This window comes from Colletotrichum graminicola (genome assembly GCF_000149035.1).
Source record: "Colletotrichum graminicola M1.001 genomic scaffold supercont1.15, whole genome shotgun sequence".
Taxonomy (NCBI): Eukaryota; Fungi; Ascomycota; class Sordariomycetes; order Glomerellales; family Glomerellaceae; genus Colletotrichum; species Colletotrichum graminicola.
Window position 1 is genome coordinate 534,103 of NW_007361019.1, and position 20,207 is coordinate 554,309.

Genomic DNA, 20,207 nt, shown 5'->3' on the forward strand with positions numbered 1-20,207 from the left:
TCTCTCTCTCTCTCTCTCTCTCTCTCTCCCCCTCTCTCTCTCCCTCCTCCTCCTCCTCCTCCTCCTCCTCCTCCACTCCTTGAAGACCAACGGCCATACTTCTTCTTCCTCCTTGGCACTGCAGCAAACGAACAACGGCCACCCCAGGAACCTCGGTCATTCCATTCCATACGACGACTTGCCCCCGACCAGCTCGGCCCAGCCCCCCCTCTATCGCCTTCATCCACACCACCATTACCACACGACAACCGTCACTGCCGCCAATAGACGCCGTGTTCTGGAAACACCTGCGATCTCCCCTTAACGGCCGCTCTATTGATTACCTAGTCTTTCGCCCCCCCCTTCGGCACTGCCCACCACAAGGCCCAGCTTTCTTTTCTATTTCTCCTTTTTTTCCGTCGTCACCTGATTTTGGTCTTTTCGCAACCAAACGCTGTGTATTGGTTTCTGTTCTCCTCGTCAAAGGAGGGGGGGAAAATCAACCTGAATCGTCCACCCTCGCGCATAGCCTGGCCCGCCGAAACTGTCGATCAGCATTGACACGAAACGCGCTGAATCCCAGCATACAAGACTACCAACCCCTCGCCGACCCTGGGGCTCTCGACAGCGTCAGCTATGCGCCTGCGCCTGTTGTAGACCGTCCATTTCCGGCAAGCTGTGGAGCTACACCTAATTTCCTTCTTTTCAGTGCCCTTATGCGACACAGAGCCGCCTAGGAGCTCCTTCAACCTACCCATTTCCGACTCGAACCACCACACCTACACGACACAACAAAACACCATAACCGACGCCCCAACGAATTCTGCACCTTGTGCCCCCCCTCCCGTCATCATCGACAAGCCAGCCGACACGGCTTCGACACGAGTAGCCGCGGCACAGCAGACGATGGCAGGATATCCGGGACAGCGCCCATACGGCGGTGGTCCGCCCGCGCCTCGTCCTGGTCCCGGTCCCGGTCCCGGCCCCGGCCCTGCACCGCGGGGTCCTCCTCCCCAGCAGTACGACAACTACCAGCAAGATGGGTACGGCTACGATTACTATGACGACGGAGGCTACGGCCCAGAATACGGCGGCCAGTACCAGCAGGATCCCAATTACGGCAGAGGCCCGCCGCCCCCGCCGAACCAAGGCTACCCGCCCCAGGACTACTACGGTGGCGGTCCTGGTCCCAATGGCCCGCCGAGAGGAGGACGACCGCCTCAGCCTCAAATGGGAAGAGGCGGCGGTCCTATACCACGCCCACCAACGGCCGATGGAGCTCGCGGCGCGCCCCCGTCCCGCGGCGCGCCTGGAGGACGAGGAGGATTTCCCATGGGTCGAGGAGGTCGCCCTGCTCAGTACGAACGATCTGCAAACTCTGATCCTGCACGTGAGTGTGTGTGTGCTGCCGCTTGCGCCTCTCGTATGCTGATGAATAGCTAGCCAACCGCCCTCGACCAAAAGACCCCGGGCCATTGAGCCCGGCTGGTCCCCAAGGTTTCGGCGGCGCCTTCCCGGCATTCCCAGGGCAAGGCCGCAAGACGGATCTTGACGAAGAGAATGCGATATTGAACAAGATGGCCGGAATGGACATCTCTGGGGGGGCTCCTCGGCCTCCTGGTCCCGCTGACGGTAGGGCGCCGCCACCGCGAGGTAACCCGGAGCCTCGTCGCGGCCCGGACCCAGGATACGGACCCGACTTCCGAGGCGACGGCTATGGCCCGCCAGGACCCCCGAGAGACGACTTCGGCCCCCCTCCAAGGAGCATGACGATGCCTATGAACGACGGGTCTCAGCGACGCCCGCCTCCGCCACGCATGGATCCGTATGGTGGTCCCGGGGGACCGCCACCGCGCAATGGAGTCCCCCCTCGACCGTCAACAGCCCAAGGCAACCGCCCGCCACCGCAGCGTATGTATCCGAACCAGATGCCGCCGCCGCCACCGCAGCAGCAGCCCCAACCCCAGCAAATGGGACCTCAGTATGGCAGATATGGTGGGGAATATGAAGGGGACCAAGACGGATACAGAGATGCCAGAGCATCTTTCGGTGATGTGTATGATGCCTACTACCATTCTACACGCATGAGCAACCATAGCAATGGGAGCTACGGCCAGCCTGACGTTCCTGATTACAATGCGCCGCCGCCCAATGGCCCCCGCGGCTCCTTTGACCAGCACATCAGACCCGGCATCGCCGAGCACACCCAGCCGGGCGCTAAGCGCGTGCCGGAGATGAGCCGAACCAAATCACAGCCGGATCTGAGGCAATCGCAGCAGGCCGTCTTCGAGATGGCTGGCGATGCTCCGCCGATGCCGCCGATGAGCCACGGTTACCAAGATGCTTACAACGCGCCTAACGGATGGGGCCAGCCGCAAAACCCGCAAATGGGACGTCCGGGCTTCCCTCAGGGCCCTCCTCCAGCTCGCGGCCCCGATAATTTGCCATCCCACCCGGCCCCCGTAAGACCTGGCCACATGCCCAATTCCATGGTGAACATGGGCGACAAGCCTGCGCCGATCCGCAACTACAGCGGCGCCTCCAACGGACCGACGCCTCCTGCCGGTCCCGGCGGCGCACCTCCACCGCAGCAGCAGATGATGCCTCAGCAACCGAGCAAGTCCTCGATGCAAGAGATCACCACGCCAGTCACCCAAGACGAACTGGAGCGGTTGCGCCAGATCGTCAAGACGAACCCCAACGACCAAGAGTCCGCCTTGAGGCTGGCAAAGAGACTTGTCGAGGCTGCCGATGTTCTAGCCCCCGCGCTCGCCGATCCAAAGATGAGGACTCGCAGCCGCGAGAGATTCCTCGCCGACTCAGGCAAAATTCTCAAGAAGCTATCGTCGAGCGCGCAGAACCCCGAAGCCATGTTCTTCTACGCCGACTGCCTTGGCCGGGGCTTGTTCGGACCCGAGCCCGACAACAAGGAGGCTTTCACGCTATACCAGTCCGCTGCGAAGCTCGGCCACGCCGCCGCGGCCTACCGAACGGCAGTATGCTGCGAGATCGGCCACGAAGAGGGCGGCGGTACCAGGAAGGATCCCCTGAAGGCCATTCAGTGGTATAAGAGAGCTGCTACTCTGGGGGATACTCCGGCCATGTACAAGGTCGGCATGATCCTGTTGAAGGGACTTCTCGGCCAGTCAAAGAACCCCCGCGAGGCTGTTGGCTGGCTCAAGAGAGCTGCGGAACGGGCCGACGCCGAAAACCCCCACGCATTGCACGAGTTGGGTCTCCTTTATGAATCGGCTGCGCCCAACGACGCAATCATCAAGGACGAAGCGTACGCGTTTTCGCTCTTCAGGCAGGCGGCCGACCTCGGCTACAAGTTCTCGCAGTACCGCCTGGGTTGCGCGTTCGAATATGGTCTGATGGGCTGCCCCGTCGACCCCCGGCAGTCCATCATGTGGTACTCCCGCGCTGCACAGCAGGGCGAACATCAAGCCGAGTTGGCGCTCAGTGGTTGGTATCTTACAGGTAGCGACAATGTCCTCCAGCAGAGCGACACGGAGGCGTATCTATGGGCCCGCAAGGCTGCCACGGCCGGCCTGGCAAAGGCCGAGTATGCGATGGGTTACTTTACCGAGGTGGGCATTGGTGTGCCGGCTAACATGGAGGACGCGAAACGGTGGTACTGGAGAGCGGCTGGTAAGTCCGACGGCACCTGTTGAAGAAATGCCTTTGTTGACACATTTTTTTGCAGCCCAGAACTTCCCCAAGGCCCGTGAGCGTCTCGAGGACCTGAAGCGCTCTGGCAAGGATGGCCCCCGTCAGCGGGAGCGCATCTCTCGCAGCAAGATCGGCAAGCAGCAGGAGGGCGAGTGCTCCGTCATGTAGACGGCGGCTTGCGCCATAGGCATCACCAACATCCCACTTTTAACACGAGCGGTCCGGGCTGGGCTCCTGTGTCGACCGCGACGACGACCACGAACAGAGGATGAAGAGACGAAGGTGTGACCCTTCCGATGTCACTTGCATGGCATCAGACGACAGCAGATGTACGATGGACTCGGAAACAGGAAAGAAAAGGCTTTCGAGTAGGGGAGAAGAGATTGCACTGGCGTTCTGGAAATGGGGCAGTCTTAATTTCCCGCTTGTTGGACTGGGAGGCCTAAATATCCTTCGCCCACCCCCACAAACCATGACTTGAAGATGGCTGGATGGGGAAGAGGGCGGGGGTACATGCTGCCATTCATGTTTCTCTTCGCCCGCGGGCGATGTGGCATGCTTATACAGTCCATTTGGCGTTCTACATATATAATTATTCATCCATACATCCGCTGCTATCTGAAGTGACGAGGGGCTTTCCACAACCTGGATTGGGTTGTGCAGGAACATTTCTCTAGTATATCGGTTGCTATATTTCTCGAGCTCCAATCTTGGGAATGCCTTTTCTCAACCTCCCACTCACTTCCTCATCTTGCACAACGCTCACAAAGGAGCTTCTCGTGGCCGCTAGCTCGGCCGGCTCTTTCAGGCTCGAACCTTCCCCCAAACCCCCAACCCCGATGATATCGAACACGGCAACGTCGGCACCGACGTCCTTCATAAACCAGGTGCGCAGCTCGACTGCGACGAGCGAGTCGACGCCGTAGCTATGCAGTGGCTCGGACGTGTTAATGTCTCTCTCCATGGGCCGGTCCGCCCGATGAGTTCGGACGGACACGGGTCCGCCTTCCTGTCTGTCCGAATGTACCTGTGTGGGACGGACACTGGATACTTACCTACCTACCCACATTAGGTAGGCACCTACCCACCGTAGATGGATATCAGAGCATGCATGTATAGCTGCCTATACTCCGTATATTTGCATGCATTAATGCATGTGCGTATGTATGTACGTGTGTCTGCCCCGCCGCCGTGCAGCTAAGCTCTACCTATAGGTATATGAACCTACTGTACCTTGTGTGTCCACCTGCCGGAGCAGGACAGCAGGCGGGGAACGGAATAGGTAGTGCCCCGGTACCCACCAGTGACCCACATACACCCGAATAGTCTAAACGCTGGCAAAATGCAAAATGAACGACCAACAAGCATTGCAAGCTGATGGCAGCATCTGCAATGTGTTTTGGGGTGAAGATGCGCCAGCTACGTACAGTCCACCGGGGTTCAAAGCTGACGTGTCGCCCCCCGTTAGTTTGGTACTGTGCGTGGGGAGGGGGGGTCTTTTGCCTGTTGCTCCCTCCTCGTATTCGTGCCATTGATTGATACCTAGAAGCAGTTAGTTGTCCATATTATCAGCTTTGATGAGTCAGATACTGCTTAGGGGATTTCGTTGATTCCAATAGCTAAACACCGACGGTCAACGACCAGTGATTACCGTCATTCTGCACGCAACAACGGCCAAACCAACTATTCCTCCTTTTCTCTTCTTTCTTCCTTGGCGCATCTGACCCTGACGCATTGTAATCTCTATCCGGCAGTACATGATTCGGCGCAGATGGCGCAAATACGCGGCCCTTCGTCCTCTGACAAACCACCAACACAGACCACAGAGAGCCCCGGCGATGGGTTCAAAGAGGTCAACTTCGATACCGTTGGCGCAGCCGGCATCTCAGCGGCCGCCTCAACCCCTTCCGACACCAGACTGGACGACCTGACGGGCGTGTCGAGGCCAAAAGTATACCATACCGGATGGAGGCTGCATGCCTTAACTGCGGGGTGACTATCTCCCTGCAATCATGGTTGCCTGTCGCGTCGATCCCATCCGAGTATTTGCTGACCGGTTCATCGTGCCACACAGCCTTTGTGTCGGTCTGCTGCTGTCGACGCTCGAGACAACCATCGTGAGCACCTCTCTAGTGTCCATTGTCGACGACCTTCACGGTTTCGATAGGTCCAGCTGGATCGTCACGTCGTACTTGCTGACCTACACCGGTAAACGCTCCGTTTTGCAAGCTAGGTTCACCATGTCATGCCATGCTTTTGCTAACCGGGAACTATTGTTCCAAGGCTTCCTCATCATCTTCTCTAAACTAAGCGACATCCTCGGTTGCAAGCTCATGCTTCTCTCAGCCATCACTCTCTTTGCCGTTTTCTCCCTCGCCTGCGGCGCTTCCGATTCCATGCTGCCGCTGTAAGTCATGTCTGCTCGGTCCCTCCTCGGATCATCGGTCAAGTCATCATGCGTGAAACTGACTGACATGTTTGCAATCAGTATCATTTTTCGGGCTCTTCAGGGCATGGGAGGTTCGGGCATATACTCTCTATCTACTGTCATGGTACCTTTGATGGTCCCGCCCCCCAAGTATGCAACCTACATCGCCATCGTCTCGTCCGTCTTTGCCATCTCCAGTGTTCTCGGCCCTATACTCGGCGGCCTCATAGCAGACAACACCACTTGGCGATGGGTTTTCTTCTTCAAGTAAGTTTCTCGAGGCCTGGCCCCCCTGCCGAGACTTCTGGATCAGCTGATTGAGTGAACCCCCAATACTACAGCGGACCCGGAGGAGTCCTTGCAGCCTCGCTGGTGGCCTTCTCGGTGCCTTTCGGCTTTCCCTACGGGAGATCCGCCATGTCATTCCGCACCCTGGTGTCGAGGCAGACGTGGAAACGTGTCGACTTTGTCGGCGCGTTCTTGTCTTTGGCCGCATCCATCCTCATCATCTTTGCTCTCGAGCAAGGCGGTACAGAGTACCCTTGGAACAGCGCCGCCATCATCTCCACCTTTGTCTTGTCCGGGACCATGTGGCTGGCTTTCGCGGCATGGGAGAGATGGATATCGGCAAAGGACGGCGTCTGCGAGCCCATGTTCCCGTGGCGACTTAGCTCGAATAGGTTCGTCTTGGGTCTGCTCTTGTAAGTACACTCCCCAGGAAAGTGCAGCAGGTATCTTGCTGACCGTCTGGTACAGGAACGGGTTTCTTACGGGGTTTCCCTTCATGACGGCAATCATCAACATCCCGCAGAGGCTGCAGACGGTCAACTCCATGACAGCAATCGGTGCCGGTATCCGCATGCTGCCCCTGCTCCTCCTCTCCCCTGTTGCCAGCGCAGTTTCTGGGCTTCTAGCAACGAGGCTAATGATCCCGCCTCTATATATCCTAATGGTAGGTGGAGCGCTCCAGGTGATCGGGGTAGGCCTATTCAGCTCTCTCGACTCGTCTGATCTGAAAGTGCCGGCTGCCCAATACGGCTACCAAGTCATAATGGGTCTCGGGTTCGGCTTCAATCTGACCACGATATTGATGATGGCAACAATCGTCGTCTCGGACAAAGATCTAGGTATGTGCAGAGGCAAACCTCTTGACGACCCCCTAGTCCGTAGTCGGGTTGACTGACTTGTGCGGGTTATCCAAGCTGTGGTTATGGGTGCGGTGACGCAGATCCGGGTCCTGGGTGGCACCATTGGGCTTGCTGTCTGCTCCGCGTTGCTGATAGAGCACATCAAGTCCGAAGCCGCCAGGTTCTTGACGCTGGCAGAGCTATTGGGTGTTCTATCGTCTTCTAAGAATATCAATGCGCTACCCCCCGAGAAGGAGTCCGAGACGAGAATTGTGTTCGCCGCGGCCTATTCTCAGCAGATGAGGGTCATGCTCTACTTCTCCTTGACCTCCCTCCTCTCAATTGTCCTCCTTTTTGAGAAACAACCAAGGAGGGCAGGGAGAAACAATACCGGCCAGAATCCGACTTCTCCTCGTTAATTACACAACTAGTTCGTCTTAGATAGTCAAGACCGTGAGAGGGGGGGGGGGGGGGGTTGGATAATGTACTTTGTGCATACCGGAACCATGGCCAGCTTGGACCATGTTCACTTTGACAGCAATAAAAACCCCGGCCTGTAGGGTATTGGAAGGTTTTAAAATCGAGACGGTATCTAGAACCATTGAAAAGAATTTTGAACGTCACAGGCCTAGATACGATCTCTGCATGGGTATGCAGCTTGCTCGACTCGTTTCATAGCGGCAGGAAGACCAATAAACTGCAAGTACCTGCCAGTAATGAATGGACCTCTCGGCTTCTTATACTACCTACATATTAGTGGCGGCAACACACTCGGTTGTTGATTACGGGCGCTTCATCCCATGGTGTACCTGTATCTTGATGTGACTCCTTATGCAGTGTCCGCAATCCACTCGACCCCTGCATCGTAGGCGGAATCTGGCAATGCAGAAAGTGCCTGCTTGTTCTTCTTCACCAATCCCGTTTCGTAAACAGGGCGAGGCGGTAAGCTGCGGGGTACAGCAGGCAACCACATCCGCCAGGGCTCTTTCTCATCCTAAACTCCTTCCCATCCTAGGCAGGTACCCAAGGCAGGTAAACACTTTCCTTCATCCTACCGTACCTAGGTAGGCGACCAGCTGTTTGTGAACATGTCTGGAACGACGAATGAGCACGTCGGCATGCGCGACCGCTTGAAAGCCATCATCCCCGAACGATTACGCTCCCGAAGTCGATCTGCTCAATCTGGCGCTGTCTCGCCAAGAGAGCAGACGAACCCGAGGAGCAGAAGATCGCTTGACGTGCAAACCACGACGCTTCCAGAGGGCGAAGCACGAAGCATCGCTTCTGTCTGAGACGAGGCATGGGCATCCATCCAATCAGAAGAGCCAGAACTGGTTGCGAAGTATCAGCAGCATCTCCTCGCCCAAGATGGTCCGGATGCGAAATCAGAGTTCGAACATGTCTCCGGTAATGATAGGAAAGAGAAGCTCCTACGCACGGCTGAATCAAAGGTGACGGCCGTCAAGGCAAAGCTTGCCGAGGAAGGGGCCTTTAGCAGTCATGCCAAACGTCTCGCTGAAGGGACCGTGACTATCCTGACCAAGGGAGCCGCTTTTGTAGCCGCTGTTGCCAGTACTGAGCCGCATGCGGCCCTGGTATGGGCAGGGTGTAGCGTGATATTACCTGTAAGCCCCCAGTATGCGATGCAGGGTACGGCTCTGACCTCATGTAGCTTCTCCTCAATCCGAGCACGGAACGGATCGCTGGTGAAGAACATCAAAGAGCTGGAGGAGTCCAACCTAAGAGATATCAGTGTAAGTCTTCGCGCCGTAATCTACGTTTGGAAGCCTGATCTGATGATGCGCATTCCCAGTTAATTGGACAGCATGTTTTGCTTCACGTCCAAACTGTCATCGAACGCCAGGGCGAGCAGCTGGCTCTAGGGTTTTCAGAGATGAAGAAGGAGTTCCAGAGCCTTGAGGAGGGCATAGAGAGTATCCATCTCGAAAACACGGCCCGCGATGAGGCCGCCGAAGATTCAGACTGCATCAACGCCTTTCAAACAGGGATCAACTACGTCCTCCAAATGGATAGAAATAGCGTGTGTGCACCAGAAACCGGCCAATGGTTCTTCCGCCACCCCGAGTATAAAGCCTTTCGGACTGCCAGGGAACCACAGCTATTGTTCGTCACAGCAGAAGCAGGTGGTGGGAAATCAACTACAATAGAGAGCCGTCATAGACACGCTCCAGGCGGCTGACGATTCTCCGTTGATTGCATACTTCTTCTTTAAAGACGACGATGACCGGCTTCGCAGCTACGACACGGCCCTGAGCACGTTGATCTACCAACTGTTAGTGAAGGAACGCGGGCTGGTTAAACACGCCAGAGGACCCCATCGGTAGTATGGAAACGCGATCTGCCATCAGACCGCAGAAATGTGGCAGATAATCATTAACATTGCCTCCCAGTCGAAGCGTGCCATTTTCTGCGTACTAGATGCCACCAACGAGTGTGCAGCACCAGACAGGAAGCAGCTTGTGGCCGACCTCGCAGACGCTTTCCAGAACAAAGTGCAGCCTACGTCTAGACTGAGATTTGTCGTATCATCCAGGCACTACCAAGACGAGAATCACCCCTACGCTGACTTGGTAGCGTCCAGTAGCATCCATCACTTAGCGAGCGAGAACGCCCGGGTCAAATCCGACATTCGCAAGGTCATTCGGTTCAAGGTGAAGGAGCTAGCGCAAAAGAGACAGCTAAACCAGAGCATCTAAGACCTGCTGATTACCAGGCTCTGTGACCAAAATGTACATACGAGATCTTTCCTGGCGGTTCGAATGGCATTTGAGCTGCTGGATTCGCATCACAGGATGCACAAAGGGGCGGGGAAGCGGACCATCGACATCATCCTCGCTGACATTCCTCAGTAACTTTGTGACCAGTTTGACGAGATGCTGAAGCGCAGTCTGGACAGGGCACATGCTTGGGGGCTGTTCGGCGTAATTCTCGGAGTGCGAAGGACGCTCACTGTTAACGAGTTCAAGGTCGTCTACTGCCTGACACAGCCGACGACCATCGCGGTCGGCCCGGCGCGTTCGTACAACGAACTCGAGTTGCCAACTGATGTCGAAGAGTTCAAGATTTCTGTGCTATGGTATGCCTGGACATCCTCACGTTTACGGTATCGAAAGAGTGGGTGCTTGAAGTGTGAGTGGCCGAGTAAATCCAGTCTTGGGCAAATCTAACGATTGTTTTCACATCAGGTGTGACAGTATGAATGCTTCCGACAATATATATCATGACCTAAAATATTTCCTCTTAGACCGACCAATTTTCTTCCACGCCGCCTTCAACTGGCATGAGCATGTCATTCTCGGAGGCGAGTCCGCTATGGAGGCCCTTGGTGACGCTCGTTACGCTGCCATTATAGACGTCAGCAAGCCATCATTCTGGGCTTGGTTTTTCCTGGTCGCTGAAAAGATCACTGAGATTAAATCACCGTGGGGCTTACGGGTGAGCTTACGGTGGCCCAAGGAACCCTTATCTAGTGTTTGGGTGTACGATGAGACGTTTCGTCGATTTACTGACGCCCTAAGGAATGGATGCCTGGAAAAGATTTTCTCTATGGATAGCAAGATACACGCTTTACTGAAAGACTCATCGTCACCCTTAGCCCAGCCACTGTGAGTGTAGTCCAGAATCGTGCCGCCTTGGCTAAAGCCCTGCTAATATACCTTCATAGGCCTCGTGCGAATGTCCCTCGGTGGCAGGCCGAAAAAGGCTACGGCCTCATTGACGAATTCCATATAGCTTTTGGGGAGTACAATCTGACAAGTGCTAGTCAAGCAGTGCGGGCGATGGAGAGGGGCGACAATGACCGAGTCTCGATGCTCTCCGTAAATGTGCCCATCTCAACTCTGATCTGGACATGTATTACGGATGCTGCGCCCGCCACTCTCTGCAAAGATTTGTCTTCCGTGACGGATCTAGAATGGCTTCACGACGTCCCTGAACATTTCCTCTACCGCTGGGGGGGTCGAGATAGGTCTAGCGGCCAGAATAGAACAATGACTGGAAAGGAATTGAGAGAGGACCGTCGAAAGGGGTGGACAAGGCCATGGCCACCCGCGTTCGTTGCGATATATGAAGCGGGAGCGAGCCCTTCAGTCAGTGACGACCTGTTTGAGGTGCTGGCTGACTGGATAGAGGCCTCTCCGCTTGCTAAGGACCATGCACAACGACTTTAGGAGGCGGGCAGCTTTTTTATCCCTTCCCTTTGCCGCCGGCTCGTCCAAGCTGGAGCTTCCATCCATTGCCAAATGTGGAGGGACCACCGGACCGCTATCCAGATTGCAGCCGCGTTTGGGGAACACGACCTGATACAAATGCTCTTGGAATTGGGTGCTGACCCTTCCAGCTGCTCTTCCAAAGGCTACACCACTCTACACTGGCTGGTTCACCCCGAGGAGCCCATCGACAAGTACGAATCAAAAATAATCATTTACGACAAGAAACTCGAAAAGAGAAAGATGCGTCAACCACGCTATCAAAAGTTTCGAATCACTGCATCCGTCCAATCCCTGGCACAGTCCTTGTCAGCCTGTGCTTCTTCAATCGATGTAACTTGCAGCAATGGGAAGACGCCCCTTATGCTTGCTGTCATGGTCTCTCCGACAGCGACCAAAGCACTGTTGGAAGCAGGCGCAGATACGAACAAGCGAGACGATAGGGGCCGCACTGCATTGGTATACCGAACGAAGGAAGACCGCTGTGTCAAATCGCCGATTATCATGTGCCTTGGTGCGTGTATGGCATGCTTCCTTTCCGCTTACTACTTTAGTTTGTCCCTTGACTCACTTGAGATCCATGATATCTAAACTGCGACATCTTAAAGGTAGCTTGTACAGGTCGGGAAGAATGGTCAATTGTGGGAGTACTCAGCCGTAATTGACACCTTCGTCCACGTATTTGCATAACTCAGCACCGCCGCTGTCCCCTGCCTTCTATCAGCTAGTTGTACATCTAATCAGCCATTAGCATCCTTAGCTTTCCACGAGATGTACTAAAGTCTGTAGATCCCCCCGTAGATAGTCTCACCCGCTTGTTTTGTTGAAGTGTGTATAGTGCCGTGGTATCTCCTTGGCATGCTGCCGCTCGGCATGTAGCGGGAACGCCTCACCTGCGACCCCCTTGACAACACCCCCCACCGATCCCACGAATTTTTCATCGTAGATAGATGTTTACCCAATGCTTCGTGACATGGTCTGGACTCCCTCTTCGGTAGTGAGCGTCGGTCGCAGACCAGGCTGGCGGATGGGCTACTTGTCGTTGGTGGCATGCTCTGCGGAGCAAAGATTTTGGCCGTTGGAGCATGATTTGTTTACGGTTGGTTGACCTGACCTGCCACGTCTACCCGTCCTCGAGCCCGAAGAGCGTTCCATTGGCAGCATTCGCCTGGCAGCCTGCCTTCAGCATGCAGCAGGTGTGCGACCAACAGATCGCACCGCGTATCACGCCACCCCCACACGCCTTTGTAGTGGTTTTATCTCCGGGTTCTTGACCTTGACCAATCGGGATGGCTTCCTAAAGGTTGAGAACTGCCTTGATTCTGCGGGCCAACGGACAAACTACTCGGTGATGAGTGTGCGGGCTTCGTTCTGATTGCCCGATGGCGGACAGCAAGCCTCATCTTGACTCGAAGTGCAGGGCAACAAGACGTGGATTGATATCTGCCTATGATTCTGCATCGGACGAACCTCCTGCAACGGGTTAAGGTCTGTAGGGACAGTGCTGGATGTATTGATCAGTGATACATCACTGGGAAATAGGTAATTGTAAAAAGGCCCAGTTGTAAGAGCTCTGTTGGGTATATAAATCATTTCAAGACTAGACTCAAACCTTGCCAGCTTCGCCATTTTCTGCTCATGCTAGATCCTGTGTTGCCTTTTATATATGCAATCCTTCCCATAGTTCCATCCTGAGAGAATATCCTTCTATATTTGATTTGAGACCTAGTTAGTATATCATGGCCTCTCGAACGGAGTCGGTTCAGCTTGTAGAGAGCTGCGTCAAGCTTTTCCAGGCGCTTTCCACCGACTCTTCCTTCGGCCAGTTCCAAACGCTCGTCTTGGAAAACGAACAACTCAGAAACAAGGCCACAGACGTCAAGACCGCGTACGATGTGAATCTTCAGACCCTGACGGGCCTCCAGAGTGAAGTAGCGGTGGAACGCGGACGGACGGCAGCCAAGGCTTCCCAGCTCGAAGCCGCCAACAATACGGTGGCCGAGTTGAAGAAGAAGATTGAACTGACTGAAACTGCGCTGAAAGAGAAAGAGACGCAGCTTAAAGCAGATGCGGAAGGGATTTCGAAGCTGCAAGGAGAGCTCAAGAAAAGAGAGGCTAAAACCACCCAGCTGGAAAATGCTCTCAAAGCCACAAATTCGGCCGTTGCAGAAGCGAAGAAATGCGAGCAAAAGGTTCAAGGAGAACTGAAGACACTGAAAGCGGAGCTAGATGAGAGGGATGCCCGGCTGAGCAAGCTTGACAGATTCGTTGTGAAGCTCGAGCCAGCGCTGTCTGATGCCACGTACGTTTACCTCACAACTTTGCGTCGTCCTTCTAACATGTGAAGCAGTCGGGGTCAGCTGGGTGCTATATTCAAAGATTCATTCTCCCTGATGCGCAAGTATATGGGAATTGACCTTGCAGAGGAGGTGCTGAGTAATCCCACCCGGTGGAATGAGATGCGCAAGCACCTCGCCACGCGAGGCATTTATTCTCCTTTGACGAACTCGTCTGTTGCCAAGAAGATGCGAGTTGCTGCTTCCTTGGCCATCCTTGCAACTGAGCTGAGAGAACATGTCTTCCAGCCGACCTACCTGCTGGGCGATGATGAACTGGCAGGCTTGCTGAACGGCCTCGGGTTAACAACTTCCGAGCTTGAAAAGGGGGCGCACCTTCGTTCGGTCCTCTTGAACTTATGCCCGCCCCAGCATGAACAACATGCTTCGGAACGAGCAAAGAAAGCCAGTAACAATGTGGTCAAGTGCGTGGGTCCTTTGCTGCTGCATGAGAGCAAGCAGAATGAATTCGCATCGGCTCTTCACAAAATCTGTCAGGACGCAAGCCGTTGTTGGGAGAGCGTACAACGGTTGGCCAACAGAGTGGACCCCGTGTCAGACTTGGAAACCGACCTCGACACTGACCCCTGGAAGCTGATGGAGTTTCCGGGAATGGACGGCCAGTCGCCCAAGGCCCAAGGGTCTCCTTCTCCTGGCGGCAAGAAAAACGGCGCACGACCCAAACCAGAGGCGTCCGGACCGAGCTTGGGCGCGGTCGAGAACATTGACGCCTTCGTCTGGCCCACCTTCGTCTTGTTTAAAGAGAACAACGATCAAGAGACGCTACACGAAGGTCTGGTGCTGAGTAGGGCCCAGGTCGATGAGGCCAGGGCGGAGGCGAGCAGACGGACGGCGAGGCAGAATTCGCGGAGGCAAAGCACCCACAACGGGGTCGATGCGACAGCGAAGAAGGCTTTTTTATCCGCAGGAGCTGGCGGGCCGTCAGGAAGCAACTGATGCCGTCGTTGTGACTGTGCGCGTGTGTGATTAGACATGATCGATTACGTTGTTCGCTAAACGTTGCGTGATTATGGGGAACGGGGGGTGGACTATAGTTCTTCGTATCGGAATATCACTATTGTAACAGATCCAGTTCTGACAGTGACGGCCTAAGAGAACTGCCAAGCAAATTGAACATCAAGGCATCTTGCAGCCACAAGAAGAGTGAGCTATCGCGTCGACTTCTGAGCGTTTCTCACGCCCGCATGCCACGTCAGACCAGGGGCATCGGAGTGACGCCCGCTCTGCTCAGTGTTACATCAATAAACACTTGTTGGTTCTGAAGGCGGGCGGTTAGGCGGCAAGCCTGCATAAGGGCTCTTGGCCAATCTCTCGAAATTGCATGAATGTCCAACCACGTTGCTTACTGCTTTTGGTTGGGACTGCAGTTGGTTGGGTATTAGACGTGGGTTGGCAGACACGAACAGGTATCAACCCCACCAAGGTACGCGGAGAGCGCCAAGGTAACGATTGGTCGGTTCGTCTACGTACAGTCGCGAAAGACCCGTTTTATGTTTCCTTTCTCTGAGGAATATCTGGCTGTCTACCCTGTGCAGTTCCAATAGCCCATATGTGCCGAGCTTTGCGTGATTCGCGTCGTAACAGAACGCCTGGCCGTTGCTTGGGCCATCTAGAGACCCAGCTTCTTGCACCGCGGAAACTTGCCCTACACCATCTTTCGTTCAATGCAACCTGATAACACAAGTTCCTATTTTTGTATTTGTTGATGCCTCAAGCTGTTAGTGGATTCTTCCCTACCCAGTCACCTCGGCTGATCGATATCGATCCTGGTGGTTGCATATGTACGTCGATGTGGATGAACGACTTACCCGTTCAGGGGCTTTTAAGAGGCATCAAGGATGCAAAGTGTCTCCATTACTTTGTTTGGTGGCCATATTCAGTTTCACAGCCGCGTTCGCAGATGGTTTTTCGACTTTGGACTTTCTCCATTCACAGCGGCTGGAAAGGCATTCTGTAGGGTGGGTGGCTGGCAGGGCGATTTGCAAGGCAGTTTTATCGAGGTTTGCAGAGTTCGTAGCCATGTTCAGGCTGGCGCACGCGCTGATGTTCCCGAACGCTCATATTCGAATTTAGAACGCATCCGGCGATCATGAGGCGAGAGACTCAGCTCTGAGCCTTGGCGGTGCTTAAAGTACTAGCGGACGCCTCGAATCCGGCTTCATCTCCAGCTTCATAATCCAAGTTTCGTGCAATTATGTCTTCATGACCCCAAGCTTTCTGAAAGAACACAAGATTTTCCTGTCTGGTTTCGCCGTGAGACGTTCGTTGCCTCCCTGTCTCACTTTCGCGGCGAGAGTGGCAGCGTAGAGCGAGGGCGAGTTACGCCACACAACACCACCGACGACAGCAGACGATGCTCTTTTTTTGTTGGCTTGGTATTATTGCATACGGCTTTTAGAAAACTAATGAAAACCGAAGGCTTTGACTCTCGGCCCTTCTTTCACCCCCGGGAGACGTTTCTGCCATATATCAACCTATGCACTGATATAACAGCTTTACCATATGAGTCTTGCTGTCTTTCTTTACTCCTAAGCCCCACAGCTCAGAGCCATATGTTCTGAGCCACGGATTATATCAAAATGCTATCTGACCCCGTCTTTCTGGCCGTTGCTGGCGTTGTCATCCACCCCGTACTAGCTTATGAAAACTTGACCCTTCCCAACGAAGCCGCCCAGCTCAACTCCCTCTTCTTGGGCATCGGATCGTTCGGGGCCGACATCAACATCGCCGCCGTTAGCTCATGTGAAACGCGCTCAATGAAACCGTGCGGCAAAGACAAGTGTATCCCTTATGATGCCACCTGCTGCTCTGGAGGAGGGTACTGCGAGGATGGCAAGTACTGTACCGCCCTTGGGTGTTGCCCAGTCGGCAAAACCTGCTCTGGCCTCCTCGTGGGATGCGGAGCTGGGAAAGACAACTGCAACGGCAAATGCATGCCCGCCGGCAATGTATGCTGCCCTGGCGGAGGATACTGCGATGCCGGAGAAACATGCACAGCAGACAGGAAGTGCAGAAAGCCCGGCAGCGGCGGCGGTGGAGGCAGTACAGGGCAGTGTAGCACCGGACAGACGAGCTGTGGATCTCGCTGTATGCCGCTGGGCGCAACTTGCTGCTCCAGTGGCGAGTACTGCGACTCGGGGAAGACCTGTCTCTCGGGGGGCGGGTGCTGCCCATCCGGCACTGTCGGCTGCGGTCCCTTCAAGTGTATACCCACGGGCACTGTATGTTGCTCCGACGGTAGTTACTGCGACGCCGGGGACATATGCATCGAGAACGGGAGGTGTCGACGAAGGAACGGAGCTGGTAACGACGGCGGTGGTGGAGCCGAACGCAGCACGACGTCCGTCCAGCAGACGAGGACGACGTCTGTTGTCAGGACGACGACATCGCGGGATTTGGATCGGCCTACGCGGGCAGCTTCGACCTCGTCAGCAAGTATCAACCGCGACTTTGACTCTGGCTCAACCTCGACCCCCAGCATGCGATCAAGCGAGCAGTCCGAGACGCGGATACCAACAATTGGAGGGTCTAATTCTGCAGCCGGAGGATCGTACAGGCTACCCAGGATCATGGTAGAGGTTTCCGCAGTTATTTGGGGTGCGGTCATAGTATTATGGTAAATTCTAGCGGTAAATAATGAGCGTTTTCAATAGTCGCGTTCCTGTGGTCGTCTGTGGCCTCTCATGTGTTGACTCTAGCATCAATCCTCCCAGGGGATTCAGGTGCGTCACTGAAAGGGATAATATGTAAATCTGATATCATAATATGTTGCGGTGTGAATTATCACCTCAACATGCTTCATGACATTGCCAGCTCGTTCATTATGTCCTCTGGATGGATGACACTTCACCTCTGCCAGAGATATTTGCTAGCAGACTTCCTAGCTTGTGCACCTTCACATTCGGCACCAATATACGCACTATTGTTGCCCTCAATCTCGTGTGTTGCGTCTCTCACAATACTAGTCGATGCTCAAGCCGGCGTGGGGCTAGTTATTGCAGAGACCCGGGGGAAGCGCCGCCTATCTGCATGGAAGAGCATTGATATGCAAGGATTAACTCTCGAATAGTTCCAACAGCAATGACACCCATGTATTTGATCTTACTAGCTGACGGCGGCAAAGACTACAGTGTCATTGGTCATCAGGATCCCGGAATGAGATGGGCACCGCATCAGGTTGCAGAGTCCTGGACAGCGCGAAGTCAACGACGAACCCCGCGTCGGCCACCTGAGATTCCTCAACTTAACAACTCACTCTCTTTCAAGAATTCACTGGTGATTCAAACGATATAGTCCGAAATGGTAAGTCGCTCGACTTAACTTGCTGTCTCTTCCAGCACAGCAGCTGATCTTCACCGGATAATAGTCTACTGTACCTGTAACAGCTCGAAAGAAACTCGCCCGCGGCAACTATCGCATCGGCTGGATCTGCCCACTCCATGTTGATATGCAAGCCGCCCTGGCTATGCTTGATGAGGTTCATGAGAACCTGCCACAACCGTGCACAGATCCCACCATCTACAGGCTGGGGAGCATCAGCGGCCACAACGTTGTAATCGCCAGTTTGCATCAACCGGGAAACTGCACGGCTGCCATGGTAGCTAATTCCATGCAGTCAACTTTTCGTAACCTGGAATTCGGCTTGCTGGTAGGTACCGGAGGGGGTGTGCCTACTAGATCGGAGGCCGGCATGATACGCCTCAGCCACGTGGTTGTCAGCAAGTCCAAGGATGCACACTCCGGCGCAGTCTACTACAGCCAAATCAAGGCAGAGGATGGCGTCTTTAAGCGGACCGGGTACATTGACAGCCCGCCTCCCATTCTCCTCCACGCCGCGCGGAGCCTGGAAATCGATCTGGAAGCGTCAGAAGACTGCCCCATCTCGAGTAACATCGAGCGGATTCTCTCGAATCAGATGCTGCGTTCCAAATACAAACACCCGGGTGTGTCCAAGGATCATATGCGCGGGCCTGAAGACGAAGACACGGGTGGAATCATCGTTCATCGAGGTACCATTGCATCGGGCGAGCTTCTGCTCAGAGACGCCGGTCTGAGAGACAAGCTAGCCAAAGAGCACGGCGTGCTCTGTTTCGAGATGGAGGCAGCGGGCGCCCTCACGGATTTCCGATGCCTTGTCATCCGGGGCATCTCCAACTACTGTGACGCGCTCAAGAATGACGACTGGCACGGCTACGCCTCGGCGGCAGCAGCGGCCTATGCGAGGGAACTTTTTTTCACTTACCGATTGCGATGGAGGAAGAGTATGACCCAGTACATTATTAATGAAATCCGGTATGAACTCAAAATTTGCTAAAGTCTGCCACGGCATAGTGTTCGGCCTCGTCACTTCATCGTACCGTTTACGCAAAACCGCGACTTTTTAGGGCGAGAGATCTTCCTCGAGGAGCTCCGTGCGAAGCTCTGTGTCGACGACCGGCCACGACGCCTTGCTATCACTGGCCTTGGCGGTATCGGCAAGACACAGGTCGCCCTGCAGACTGCCTTCTGGTTCAAAGAGAACCGGCCAACATGGTCAGTATTCTGGGTTCAGGCATACAGCATGAGCGCTTTCGAGAAGGCATGCAGCGGCATTATCGACAGATCAGGCATCCAAGTGGCCAAGGACGAGGATCCAAAGGAGACCGTGCAGCGGTTCCTTAATTCGCGGGATTCAGGGAACTGGCTGTTCATTGTGGACAACGCCGACGATGGCCAGACGATGTTCCGGTCAGGAAACTCTCCCGGGATCAGCAACTTTCTCCCGGAAAACGAAGATGGGCGCATTTTGTTCACATCGAGGTTTAGGAAGCTTGCATTTGAGCTTGCTGGCAAGGAAGTTCTCGAATTGGAGAAGATGACCACGTCCGAAGCCAGGAAATTCTTCGACCAGGTCATGCCGGAGGAACTAACTCGGCCTATCGGGTTGGTTGAGGACCTCCTCGCCCAATTGGAACACCTTCCTCTTGCCATCTACCAAGCGGCAGCATATCTCCGTAACAACTGCATCTCAACGTCCATCGAGGACTATTTGTCAACCCTCAGGGGCACGGAGAAGGAAGCAGCTGGCCTGCTGAGCCGTGAATACAGAGACCATACGCGGTACGATGACGAAGACATCGGTCACGCCGTGGGAACCACGTGGCTCGTTTCCTTCGGGCAAATGGAGCAAATGGACGACGTGAAAGCGGCCATGGTTCTGCTACAGTTCATCTCACAGAATGAGCCTACATCTATTCCAATGGATCTTCTACCCCGACGGAACATAGAAGGCCTTCACTATGCTAGTGGTATCTTGGCTAGTTTTGCATTCCTCGATAAACGACCTGGAACCAACTTACTCTCCATGCACCGTTTGGTCCATCTCGCCAGCCGAATCTGGTTCGAAAAGAAATAATTAGCGGGTGGCATTCGTAAA

At 54.7% G+C, this 20,207-nt stretch overlaps 8 protein-coding genes across 8 annotated transcripts; all 8 read left to right on the forward strand.

Moving 5' to 3' along the window:
* Positions 1-885: 885 nt before the first annotated feature.
* On the forward strand, positions 886-3,819 carry GLRG_04718 (uncharacterized protein; the record flags this gene model as incomplete). Its single annotated transcript, XM_008095403.1, has 3 exons — positions 886-1,369; positions 1,423-3,630; positions 3,686-3,819. 3 exons carry the CDS (start codon positions 886-888, stop codon positions 3,817-3,819), a joined length of 2,826 nt encoding a protein of 941 aa, XP_008093594.1.
* A 1,603-nt stretch (positions 3,820-5,422) lies between these two features.
* On the forward strand, positions 5,423-7,625 carry GLRG_04719 (major facilitator superfamily transporter; the record flags this gene model as incomplete). The annotated part of the gene is made up of 7 exons (XM_008095404.1): positions 5,423-5,643; positions 5,726-5,859; positions 5,935-6,058; positions 6,140-6,346; positions 6,421-6,780; positions 6,836-7,206; positions 7,282-7,625. 7 exons carry the CDS (start codon positions 5,423-5,425, stop codon positions 7,623-7,625), a joined length of 1,761 nt encoding a protein of 586 aa, XP_008093595.1.
* A 1,081-nt stretch (positions 7,626-8,706) lies between these two features.
* Positions 8,707-9,480, forward strand: GLRG_04720 (uncharacterized protein; the record flags this gene model as incomplete). Its single annotated transcript, XM_008095405.1, has 4 exons — positions 8,707-8,732; positions 8,879-8,960; positions 9,020-9,247; positions 9,442-9,480. 4 exons carry the CDS (start codon positions 8,707-8,709, stop codon positions 9,478-9,480), a joined length of 375 nt encoding a protein of 124 aa, XP_008093596.1.
* A 104-nt stretch (positions 9,481-9,584) lies between these two features.
* Positions 9,585-9,923, forward strand: GLRG_04721 (uncharacterized protein; the record flags this gene model as incomplete). The annotated part of the gene is made up of 1 exon (XM_008095406.1): positions 9,585-9,923. The coding sequence occupies one exon, from the start codon at positions 9,585-9,587 to the stop codon at positions 9,921-9,923; it is 339 nt and encodes a 112-aa protein (XP_008093597.1).
* Positions 9,924-10,019: 96 nt separating this feature from the next.
* Positions 10,020-10,959, forward strand: GLRG_04722 (uncharacterized protein; the record flags this gene model as incomplete). Its single annotated transcript, XM_008095407.1, has 6 exons — positions 10,020-10,075; positions 10,124-10,303; positions 10,413-10,420; positions 10,472-10,662; positions 10,823-10,832; positions 10,892-10,959. 6 exons carry the CDS (start codon positions 10,020-10,022, stop codon positions 10,957-10,959), a joined length of 513 nt encoding a protein of 170 aa, XP_008093598.1.
* A 2,215-nt stretch (positions 10,960-13,174) lies between these two features.
* GLRG_04723 (uncharacterized protein) lies at positions 13,175-14,728 on the forward strand (the record flags this gene model as incomplete). The annotated part of the gene is made up of 2 exons (XM_008095408.1): positions 13,175-13,737; positions 13,786-14,728. The coding sequence occupies 2 exons, from the start codon at positions 13,175-13,177 to the stop codon at positions 14,726-14,728; spliced, it is 1,506 nt and encodes a 501-aa protein (XP_008093599.1).
* Positions 14,729-16,371: 1,643 nt separating this feature from the next.
* Positions 16,372-17,412, forward strand: GLRG_04724 (uncharacterized protein; the record flags this gene model as incomplete). The annotated part of the gene is made up of 1 exon (XM_008095409.1): positions 16,372-17,412. One exon carries the CDS (start codon positions 16,372-16,374, stop codon positions 17,410-17,412), a length of 1,041 nt encoding a protein of 346 aa, XP_008093600.1.
* A 679-nt stretch (positions 17,413-18,091) lies between these two features.
* GLRG_04725 (kinesin light chain) lies at positions 18,092-20,186 on the forward strand (the record flags this gene model as incomplete). The annotated part of the gene is made up of 3 exons (XM_008095410.1): positions 18,092-18,094; positions 18,159-19,063; positions 19,124-20,186. 3 exons carry the CDS (start codon positions 18,092-18,094, stop codon positions 20,184-20,186), a joined length of 1,971 nt encoding a protein of 656 aa, XP_008093601.1.
* Positions 20,187-20,207: the final 21 nt, after the last annotated feature.